The following is a 12053-nucleotide window of genomic DNA, read 5'->3' on the forward strand; positions in this document are numbered from 1 at the left end:
TTTAGCGTAGACTCAATAATTAATCTTTAATATAACGACTTAGTCCTAAAATTAGCGCCTAAATGAGCCGTCTCTTGCAGTAAATGGCAGCCGGCAGACTCTCCTTCAACTTTCTGACATTAAACGTTCCATCGGGTCACGTGGTGCGCGTTCCATTCGAAAGGGGCGGGCCTTTGAGCGCCGAGCTCGCGAGCTGATTGGCCGTCCGCGTCGCCCGTAGGGCCGCAGAGCGCCGTGATTGGCTCTGGGGACGCAGAGCCGCGTGCTTCCTTGACTCATAGAAGCGCGGGCCTCGGAGACGAGCATCAATCTCCATCCGTCAACACCGGCAGGAGAGAGCGCGAGCGCGGAAGAGTCACAACACGGTTCATTTTTCTTTTTTAAATTGTTCCCCGCGATGAAATGTTAATGTTGTAGTTCTGTGAGAGTCACGAGGAGCCGCTGCAGCTGTTTGAGTCTCACCTGAAAACTACAAAGTTTCCTTCATGTGGATATTTGTCGCGCTGTGGATCTGTGAGCTGTGACTGCTGACAGGATTTGTTTTAAAAAAGGAGCCTGGAGAAGGTGAGACTGCTGCCTGACTTTAGTCCTGCTGGTTATTCATCCTCATTAACGGCTTCATAACATGCGCTGAAATTACACGGACTATTTTTCATGCATTTTCTTTTTTGAAGTTAGCTATCTGAACTTGGCTGAGGTATTTTGGAAGCTCTTAAACGAGGCTGGTGTCCATTTTAGAAAACGAAACAATGACATTTAAAATAAAATTTAGATTTTAAAATAAACAACTTGTTCTGTCTGTGAAAGAGTTGTGACAAACACTAAATAACGGGTCATAGCCACCGCGAATTAAACACATTAAAATATTTTCTGAATATAAAATGCTTGTAACTTTTTAATTAACTGGACTTTATCTTTCTTGAGGTGTGTGTGTGTGTGTGTGTGTGTGTGTCCTGTGCTGAGCCCGCGGCCTCCTGTCCGCTCCCTGCGCTGATAAGAGCCTCTCTGCTAATTGTCGCCCTGTAGATCTAATCTAAATTGTAATGGACTTCATTTGCACACAGTTTGGACGCATTTACATTGCGTGATTCGGCTCCTTCCTGCGGTGATGGAAATAAGTCCGGCTTTATGCGGAGCGTTAACGCCTCAGCTCAGGTCCATCAGGAGGCCCGCGGCTCCTTTTCACGGCAGAGAAAGAAAAAAGCTGCTGTTAGTCCGAAATGTGCGCATTTACCTGCTGAAAGGAGCCCGCTGGGTTATGGAAATGATCGTAAACATTGTCTTAAACTAAAACTAACAGACAATAATTAAAGCTGTTAGCTGCAGACTGTGTGAAGCTCTGCAGGGAAAAAAAAGGAGCAAATCAAAGTTGCAGAGTATTTGATCCACAGGATACAAAAGGTTTTCTCTATTTTATATATGTATGATCAGTTACTGTATTTATGCACTTTGATTTAAATCTTTTACTCAAAGCATTTATTCAGATTCCCATGTGGCCCCGCAGGTTAAACATGTTAATGTGGTGGCTGTAACATTCAGTTTAGCTCCCACAGCAAAAAAGAAATGCAAAAGAAAAAGGCTTGTGTTACATTAATGACGTGGCAAAGGTAGCTCAAAAGTCAGCATGAACATTAAGTAAATAGTTTGAAAAATAAAATAGAATAATCCACATTTAAAATACAGAATATAAAACCCAGACGTTCAAAATAAATTCCCGTAAATTCATTATTAGTCAGAGGATAAATAAGATTTCAGACTCTGACATTCCAGCAGACATTCAGAGGTGAGAAAAGTCTCAAGCGGCCTGTAATTTAAACGTGTGTGTCCACAGGTCGATTTAATTGTGAGCTATTGAATTAATTAAAACGTAATGAAGATCTGAGTGATAACAGGCCTGTCGGAGTGCCGCTCATATTCCGCCTGCAGCGCGCTTCCTTGGTCTGAGTTTAAATAAAAGTTTTTCTCACGAGACATTTTTACACCTGTAATTCTTTCTGTTCTGAGACTGACAGCAGACTGATGTTATCTCTGCACAGCTCAGAGTCAGAGCCTGGTGTCACTCTGTCTCGCACATTTATTAAACTGTTGGAACAGTTGTTGTTTTTTTCCTCACCAACCTTCACATCGTGTGCTCAGTTTCACTCATGAAAGCAGCGGTGCTTCAACTTTCTTCAACCTTCTTATATTAACAGTTAAATGTGCAGTTATTAAATAAAATAATGCAATAAAATAAAGTGCAGCTGCAGATCAGATCTCCGTGAAACAAAATATCTGACGTTTAATTGCTCAGGATGTTTTCCATCACATCTGTAAATCCGTAACTTAGTCGCAGGATTATAACCGAGGCCGTCAAATCACATTATTAGTGATTTAGGAATTTATTTTAAACGCCCAAAAATGTGAAATACAAACGTTTTGATCCACAATCTGTGCGATCATTTTACATTTTCTGATTGCACAACAGTGTGTGTGTTTATAAAAAGCATGCACACTGCAGATTTACTGAAAGCTCGAACAACATTTAATGTCAGGCCTTTAAAATATTATATGTGAGGTGAAAATGTGGCTTTAAATATGATTATATGACGAAGAGTGTTGAGAGAAATTAAAGTTCGCAGATTTGGGTTTTAAATAGGTCTGCATTTAGAGAGTTACCGTGCGCTGCTTCAGGGGCCGTTTGCAGGTTTATACTGAGTTTTGCATGATAACAAAATGTAATGATCTTTCCTACGTCATACACTCACCGTGCTTCCTTCTCTCGCAGGAACCGACCTTCGCACCTGAACACCGGGAGAGCTGCACCGTTCCGTCCGGCCAGACTCCGGTCTCCCCTCCGTGCTTCTAGCATGATGTCTTATCTCAAACAGGCCCCGTACGGGATGAACGGACTGGGCCTGAGCGGAGCCGCCATGGACCTGCTGCACCCGTCTGTGGGATACCCCGGTACGGACCACACATGTCTCACGAGGGCCAAACATTTACCGACAAAACTCAGCTTCACGGGGAATAATTCGGTGTGCTGTTTACTCGATAATATTCTTATAATATCAATGTAAAGTGTGGTTCTCCAAATATTTGGATCTTACCGGAATCTGCTGCGTTATTACTGTAATATTTCTGATGCTAAACTTTTATTTTTAATTCTTTATGTGCCGCTTGAGGTTAGTGATCAATGCAGAAATATTCACTTCTATATTACTCCTAATATTTTTACACAGATTTTAAAATGTGTCACCCAGGATTTACTGTTGTCTGGTTGGTATCACAAATAAAATCGAATACATTTGAGTTTTAACTTGAAACTTTTAGAGGATGGAAACAAGTTAGACTCGGGTGTGTGATGGTCGCAGTGCGGAAGCTGGGTGTGTGCGTGTTGTTAAATGTGTGTGTGTGATTTTAAACTTTGATTCTGAGTCTGTGCTACTGGTGAATTTTGGGGCCAAAATTAAGTTGTAATTTATAATATGTCCACATGCGTAAAGTCCGTCAATCTCCTTTCACGCTCCTATGTCGAAATACATTTTTTGAAAGTCTATAAAGAGTTGTCAGGAATAAAAATGTCAAAATACACAGCAGGAAACGAAGCTTCTATGTGTGAAACATAATAACCACACGCAATGAAACAGAAGTAAAGACACGACACGATTTTAAAAAAGTGATATTATCCAAAAACAGCATTTACGCACGGACAGATCTCCGAGCGCAGGAACATAAACTCGATCCAGTCTCTAACTTTTGGAGGCATATTAAAGTGGTGTTCACAGAGAAACTAATGATGCATTTTTAATCTTCTTCTTCTTCTTCTTCTTCTTCTTCTTCCAGGCAACCCGCGGAAGCAGCGCCGGGAGCGGACCACCTTCACCCGGACGCAGCTGGACATTCTGGAGTCGCTGTTCGCCAAGACGCGTTACCCGGACATCTTCATGAGGGAGGAGGTGGCGCTGAAAATCAACCTGCCCGAATCCAGAGTGCAGGTCAGAATCACCTCGGCTGGTTTATGTGTTTCTGGGACATTAAATGTGCAAGTTTTAACTTGATTTAGAAGAAAATGTCAACTTAAGAAATCTGATCTGGATCATTTAGTGCTGTTTCCTCAAACTTTATCAGAGAGCGTCGCATGTGCATCGAGCCTATTCAGGTCACAAGTGCAAAACTTTTCTAAAACAGTTTGGCGTTTAGGCGTGCAAGAAATATGAGGGTTTGGAGCAGGGAGCATCCAGAGCTCTGTTTCCTCGGAGCTGACAGTTTGATGATCTGTTACATCTCTTTACTAAACAACACACTCACTGTTTGTCCTCTGGAGACACTCTCTGACGGACTTCCTGTGTTTTACCTCAGGCCTCTGCACGATCAGCTCCAGAGCTGAGCTATTATTGATCAAGTAGAGACAAGTCTTTAATCAGAGGGGAGGCTTGGCTGAGCTCTGCAGAGTGAAGGACCAGCTTTTGATGCGCTGAGCTGTCTTTAGAAAAGGCAGTGAGAGGGTTTCCATCCCGGCTTTAGCGACCCTCTGCTGGGCTTAGCTTCAATCATGGCTGCAGCCTCTCTGCTTTCTGCTGCTGCTGCTGACAGGCCGCTTTTACCACCACAGCATTTACTGATCCACCTCTGACAGGCCCCCTGATCAGTATTATCAGTGCGATCGTGGCTGATGGTATTTTTGTGGAAGTGCATTTTTTTAAACTTTGCTATAACATGCCTGCTGTGAGTGTCACTCCCAACCTGCAGCCAAAATATTTTGCAATTTTTAAAAATGTTATGTAGCCTGCACTTCCCAACATGTAGCGGGCCATTAACTTAGTTCATAAATACTAAAAATAACATTAACAAATTAGCTTTCTGCAAAAGTTTTTGACTAGTGTGAAAAATCAGACGCACATTTCTGTGTGTGTGTGTGTGTGTGTGTGTGTGTGTGTGTGTGTTGTCCTTTAGTTTGTAAAGTAAACTAATCATCAGTGGATCGACTCGTCCAGGATTATTTTTCTGCTCCTGAACATGAGAGAAACTGACCCATTTACAACTCCTGAAGGCCTTTAAAAGTAAAATTTCAGATTGTTCAGTCTGAGATCGTCTCAGTTGATTCACTTCAACCTGATTGGGATTCATCTTTAAAGATATAACACGGCAATAATATTATGAATTAGACTCTTGAGTGGGCTTTTCCCAAAACTTTTTATCAAAGACATGATGCTGCTATGATTTTCAGTTTGCTGATGTTCATTTCTATCTGATTTCCAACTTGAATCTTGTTCAGAAACTCCTCGTCCAGCCTGTGGGGTGTTGTATTTTGGAGATTGAATTGCAGCACTTGTTTGGTGTCATTCCAGTGTGTATTTTAAAATTACAACATATGCTTTGACAGGGAAATAAAAGCACCTCAAGGTCCGGAACATATTTACTTATTTCCATCTTTGTCCCTGATGTTTTTGCTTTCATCCAAAATGTACACAGATGACAAAAAAACATTCTGATCAAATCACAAAAGCAGACTGTCAGTAACATTTTTGAAAAAAAAAACAGAAATGTGAAATATATTTTGTCGTTGAGTTATTGGCTTTTTTCTGCTCACTTTATTTTGAAAAACCACTCTGAGTCTACATGAGTTGCATCCTTTCATTCAAATATTTTAACACGTAATTTAACATAAATCAGCAGTTTCCTCTGTGACCACGCTGTGCATTTACTAATAATATTAATCATTTAGTCCGACAAATACTTCATCATGTAATTCTTATTTTGTAATGATTTCTTCATTAAGGGAAAGTGACTGAACAGGTTGTTTGTTTCAGTGCTTCTGTAGGTCAGCATGCAGCAGAGTTTAAAGGGTCAGTTCACTGAAATCACTAAAAACATGTTCCATTTTTTTCTAATTTCTCTCCATGCTGATAGATTTCATTTTATTTGTCCAGATTTTTAAAAATCTGTCTGAGGTTTCTGCGTCCAGCTCAGCACGGTGGAGGTGAACGATCTTTCCCTCTTTTAAAACTACTTTCTACTGAAGAAATAGACCCTGTTACAGCTCTAGACTGTGTGTGAGACCTTATCAGCAACAGGTTTATTGTTTCAGCAAACAGAAGTTGAATTGTTAAAATGTATTTCTTCACTACTGATACTGCAGCAGCGCATACAAAATGTAATGCACGTCTATTACACTGAGCTGGAGGCAGAGATCTGAGAACCTGGACAAATAAAACCAAAATGATGCCTCAGTGATACTCAACCTACGGCCCGTGGGCCAAATGTGGCCCGCCATAGGGTGCCAGGTGGCCCGCTGCCATTTTCTAATTCACGATGCAAATAAAATAATTCATTTTTTTGTAGTTTGAATGTAAATAAGGTGCCAAAGTGCATTAAGGAAGGCATCAAAATAGAGTTTGTTTATTAAAAGAAGTGCCAGGGAGGATCCTCAAATCCTAGAAACACCCCTGACCTGTGCGGAGCTGCGACTGGCTGTGAAATATGTGATTTATCTCTCATACAAGCCCAGTGTCAATCTTTGTGCCAAGTAAATTTAGGTAAAGAGTTTAGCCAGTAAGTCGGTTAATTTGAAAAAAAAAAAAAGTAATTTAAAATAAGATGAGTAACCAGCTGTTTAATGGTGATTCATTTTATCTGATAAATTATATTAATGTTATTTATATTAATGTTTATTAACTGGCCTTCTGTCATTTTGAAAAAGTGACCCTCAGGCAAAGCAAGCTGAGTATCCCTGTTTTAGGGTTTTTCTTTTTCATTATTTGGGTGAACTGATCCTTTAAAATATATTTCTCTGTTGTGCTGAAAACGGTGCGATATATGGTTTGACTAGGAAAACACAGGTCTGATCCCAACGTCGACACTCACAGACTTTGAGGCACGTTCCTGTAAAGTCCATGAAGTCTCTCTCTCGCAGACATTTTGAGCCCTTTATGCACACTTTCCACAAGTTTGCATTTCTGCAGACTCTATCTGAGGGAATAATAACCCACAGTTTAGAGTGTTAAGACATTTAAACACGGGGTTACCAGAGGAAGCAGAGAAAAATAAAATGGAACCTTAAAGTTTTGACCTGGTTTATCAGATCAGGTGGTACATAAAAAACACATGAAATCAAAGAACTGCAAACATAAGTTATATCACACACTTAGTTTACTCACCAACCATTTGTCTTAATTTTGCTGAATAATGCTGATTTGACAAAAAAAAAGTTAATTGATTATTTGCCTTAGTTGTTAAAAAAAGGGATAAAGGGTAAAATATAAAGTCCATAACTGACAGCTGGACCGTATGTAACGTGTTTTGTCTCGCTTTAAGGTAACATGACACGTTGCTGCAAACTGTCCTGTTTAAACTGTTTCCTCCCTCACAGCCTCTCACACTCAAGCACTTACCAGCTGACATCAGTTACGTCTGTGAGGGTTCAGGGTTTAGGGTTTAGGATGGAGACGGGCCACAGATTCACTGATGTGATACTGCAGTCATTTAGCAGAGTCTCAGGATGAACTGCAGCCAGCAGTGAAGGTCAAAGGTCAGCGCTACAACACCTCAGTAGGATCATGTTAGAGGGAAGGTGTTCAGTTCCTGCCAGCTCCGTCAGGTTTGGCTGTTTTTTGGTTTGTGACCCAGCCGATGTGTGACGTTGACCTTTTGACCTCTCCTCCTTCCTCAGGTCTGGTTTAAGAACAGACGAGCCAAGTGTCGGCAGCAGCAGCAGAGCAGCAACAGCGCCAAGGTGAAACCGATGAAGAAGAAGTCGTCTCCGACGAGAGAGAGCACCGGTTCAGAGAGCAGCGGCCAGTTCACCCCGCCGGCGGTGTCCAGCTCCTCCTCCACCTCCTCCTCTACATCCTCCTCTTCTTCCTCCTCCGTGTCCTCAGGCCTTGGTGGTCCCGGTCTGATCAGCACCTCTACCTCCGTCACCGCCCCGGTGTCGTCCATCTGGAGTCCAGCACCCATCTCCCCTGCCCCGGCTCCAGCCACACTGCCCGACCCCGCCCCCCCCACCAGCGCCTCCTGCATGCAGCGCTCCGTGTCGTCCTCCGGCACTGGGGCAACGCCCTCCTATCCAGTGTCTTACGGCCAAACGGCGGCAGCGTACAGCCAGGGTTACCCAGCCTCGGCATCAGGCTCTTACTTCGGTGGCGTGGACTGCGGCTCATACTTGGCACCCATGCACTCCCACCACCACCCTCACCACCCTCACCAGCTCAGCCCCATGACTGGCAGCTCCATGTCGGGACACCCGCACCACCACATCGGCCAGACGTCAGGCCACCACCACCATCACCACCACCCAACGCACCACCACCAGGCGTACAGCGCGCCCGGCCTCACCTTCAACTCCACAGATTGTCTGGATTACAAAGAGCAGACAGCTGCGTCGGCCTGGAAACTCAACTTCAACGCCTCCGACTGTTTGGACTACAAAGACCAGGCCTCGTGGCGTTTCCAAGTGCTGTGACTTCCTGTGTTTCTCTTCTTCTCTGCTTACAAAGAAGTATTCTTTTTGTTGTTGGTGGTTTATTTTTGAAGATCGTTTAAACTAATAGTAGAGACATTTTAAGAAAGTTTATTTGTGAAAAAACTGAAACGATGCTCCGATATCTGAAACATCGGGGTTCAGGTCTGTCGTCATCAGTGGATCGACTCGTCCAGGATTATTTTTCTACTCCCGAACTTGAGAGAAACTGACCCATTTACAACTCTTGAAGGCCTTTAAAAGTAAAATTTCAGTGGAACCTGCAAGATTGTTCAGTCTGGGATCGTCTCAGTCGATTCACTTCAACTTGATTGGGATTAATCTTTAAAGAAATGACATGAAAAAAATATTATGAATTAGACTCTTGAGTGGGCTTTTCCCAAAACTTTTTATCAAAAACATGATGCTGCTATGATTTTCAGGTTGCTGGTGTTCATTTCTATCTGATTTCCAACTTGAATCTTGTTCAGAAACTCGTGGTCCAGCCTGTGGGGTGTTGTATTTTGGAGATTGAATTGCAGCACTTGTTTATAAGGTGAAAGATTTTGCTATTTGTTCTTTGCAGAGGAAAGAAAATTAAAAAAAATGTGAAATTAGACACGCAATGTCAGTATTCCATTGAAATTTGAAAGTTGTACATTCGTGTCTTTATAATAAAGTCTTGTTAAAACGAGAAGTCCACAGAGAAGTTTATTTCTAAGATGATTGAGTTAAGTTTCTCAGGTGGAATAATCACAGAGCACATCATAATGAACTGGTTTGACTGGTCTATAAGTGTCAACAGTGCCACATTAGCAACTGTTTGATCATTATGGATTATTAACAGTTGCTCTGACTTGCAGGGTTGAGTCAACGGTTTGGACGTGGACCACAAAGACAGCGTCATGTGCGATTAGTTACACTATGTTTTATAAATAAGTGAGTGTTGTTTTTAACCTTTATTTAAAGAGGGAGGTTTCACTGGGAGCTCTCTTTGTCTTTTACGCTGTGTTCACACCCACACAGTGACACATATTCTCACCTGGAAGCCTCACAGAATATACACAGTCTGATGTGGTCTGTGTGGTGCAGATATTTAACGTCCTCCTTCAGGATTTAAACTGCCCTGCAACAGAAGCATTTATAAGACAAGAATCAATGACAATGAGAGTAAACTGTTAAGCCTTGTTGCGTTTGGGGGTGCTGGGTAACAATAAAGAGTGGAGAAGGTTTCGGGTTTTTCAGTTTCCCATCTGTGAACAGAAAACATGCTCAAAGGCAGCTCTAAACTCAGCATCTTAAAGGGGATGAGATTTGTCTAGTACAAGTTGGGAAACCTGGCAGCCTGGTCGTCATGAACCAATTTGTATGAAACATTTTGTGACGCTTTCTGTCTCATTTCATTCTCAGTAAAAAAAAAAACAAAAAAAAAACGACTTATTTGAGGTTGTTGGCATTGTGTCAGTTAGGCTAACGTCAGGGAGCTAATTCTTATTGAGGAATGAGTCCTAAAGCCTAGAAATGAGTTAGCATTTTAGCACTCCCAGTTCCCTCATCTTAAAGGATAACTTCAGTATTTTTCAACCTGGGCCCTATTTCCCCATGTGTATGTGTGCGTATGATTCATAGGTACAACTTGTTTTAAAATTGGTTCAGTATTGAGGGAGGCGGATGCAACCGGGAGCCTCGAAAACAAGCTAAAACGGTAACAGGGGCAAATGCGTCCAGTATAAGTTTGCACATTAAAAGTGCTTTTTTTCGCCACTGACCAGTTCAGATCGCCAGTGCTATCTCTGTAAATAGCATACTAAGCATTTCCCTTACCTCTGGGCTGTGTGACGTCATCTCGCGAGAGCTTTGCTCCACAGTGTCTGTAGCTCTCTCTACTCGTGAGACAGCCGTTTTCTTGAGGAAGAGGTGTTTCGGGATTGGATGTCTTCTCTTCTTCGGCTGGCAGTAGTCATCTTGGGAGAAGTGAGCACTGCAGACCCGATGGTCTGCAAGGCGCAGTGTCTGGACAGGAGTGTTAGCATCCATTTGTAGCACAACTAGCCACAAATTCAGCATCTCGCCGTCCGACAAAGGCAGCCTACGAAAGCTGTACGGGGTGTTGCGCGACATCCTGTTCTTGCAATTCGGATAAGTACAAACACGAACCATTGTTTTCAATCGATGCAGTAAAACTCCCAACTGTACTCTGGGACAACCAGCGACACTCTGAGCCCCGCTCAACATGGCTCTGTTTTCTTCCGGCAACAAGCAAAGGTCTCATGTGATGACGTCACACAGCCCAGAGGTAAGGGACACATTTAGTATGCTATTTACAGAGATAGCACTGGCGATCTGAACTCCCTCAATACTGAACCAATTTTAAAACGAGTTTTACCTATGAATCATACGCACACATACACATGGGGAAATAGGGCCCAGGGTGAAAAATAGGCTACCAAAGTTATCCTTTAAAGTCGATTGATTTCCTGAATGGGTTTTTGGTAGGGCTGTCAAGCGATTGAAAACAATAATCTAATTAATTACATGCTGTGATTAATTAATCTAAATTAATTGCATACATTGCATACACAATTAATTGCATACATCAATTTTTGCTGTGAAAGTATTTAAACATTTTTAATTAAAATGCATTCTGCCAGATGTGTCGTAATAAAGCTGCTGGATTTTTAACACAACTGTCCCTCATTCCTCTACTATCGAAACTGGTCTGCAGTCCAAGGGAGTTAGTGAAGCCCTGTACATACTCCGCAAGAACAGAGAAATTTGTTCTTTTTCTCGAGGTGGCAAGAACAAGAACAAAGTTCTTTCTGGCCAGGACATTTCATACTTCACGAGAAACTCAAGTGCAGAACTCCTGGGAAGTCCTCATAGGCCCCTCCCACTGTCACTTTCCATGCACTTTTCATCTTGGACACTGCACAAGACAAAAGTTCTGCCCAGATGATGTGTCGAGAACAATCTGCAAGAACTCCCAAACCAGGGCTGCAAGAAAAGAATGACGTCATACTTTTCTCGCAACCCTGCAACGAAGAACTCTGTTCTTGCGGAGTATGTAAAGGCCTTAAGTCCGTCACAGGTAGACTTATTCAGTCTGCGTCTGAACACCTGGTCTGGTGTGGCTTGACGAGGCTGGCTGCTAGCGTGAGCATGACAGGCTGTGCTAGCTCAAACCTCCAGGTTCACTGCTAAATGCTTTGTGTCGAGGTGATATTTCAGGCTTAAAGTACGCCGATGGCACCACAGAACACAGTTAATCGCGTTTATTTTTTATAAATGCATTATTTTTTCTGTGATTAATTAATCAAAATTAGCCATGTTGTGTTGGCGATGCTGAAATCATGCGATCGAGGTGTAGTTCGCTTATAGCCTGGCGTTAGTGTTTTACTACTGGTGATTGCATTTATGCTTCAAAAATTGTAACAGTGGTGTTAAATTGTGAAGATTATTTTGCTAAAAACAACATATAACTATCATAAACTTGTTTGCCACAGAGCTTATTTTGTGCAATAATCCAAAATCCAATGAAAAAAATCCCATTGGTTTTTGACTGGGGAACTGTGGCGTTGCAAACTTCCACGTCGAGCTACAAAAAAACGTCATCCCT

At 42.3% G+C, this 12053-nt stretch overlaps 1 protein-coding gene across 1 annotated transcript; it reads left to right on the top strand.

Annotated features, from left to right (window-relative positions):
* Positions 1–312: 312 nt before the first annotated feature.
* Positions 313–9134, top strand: LOC117254910 (homeobox protein OTX1 B-like). Its single transcript, XM_033623366.2, has 4 exons — positions 313–564; positions 2765–2943; positions 3823–3974; positions 7649–9134. Exons 2-4 carry the CDS (start codon positions 2847–2849, stop codon positions 8438–8440), a joined length of 1041 nt encoding a protein of 346 aa, XP_033479257.1. The 5' UTR covers positions 313–564; positions 2765–2846; the 3' UTR covers positions 8441–9134.
* The last annotated feature ends 2919 nt before the right edge of the window (positions 9135–12053 follow it).

The sequence above is a fragment of the Epinephelus lanceolatus genome, chromosome 3 (genome assembly GCF_041903045.1).
Source record: "Epinephelus lanceolatus isolate andai-2023 chromosome 3, ASM4190304v1, whole genome shotgun sequence".
Lineage (NCBI taxonomy): Eukaryota > Metazoa > Chordata > Actinopteri > Perciformes > Serranidae > Epinephelus > Epinephelus lanceolatus.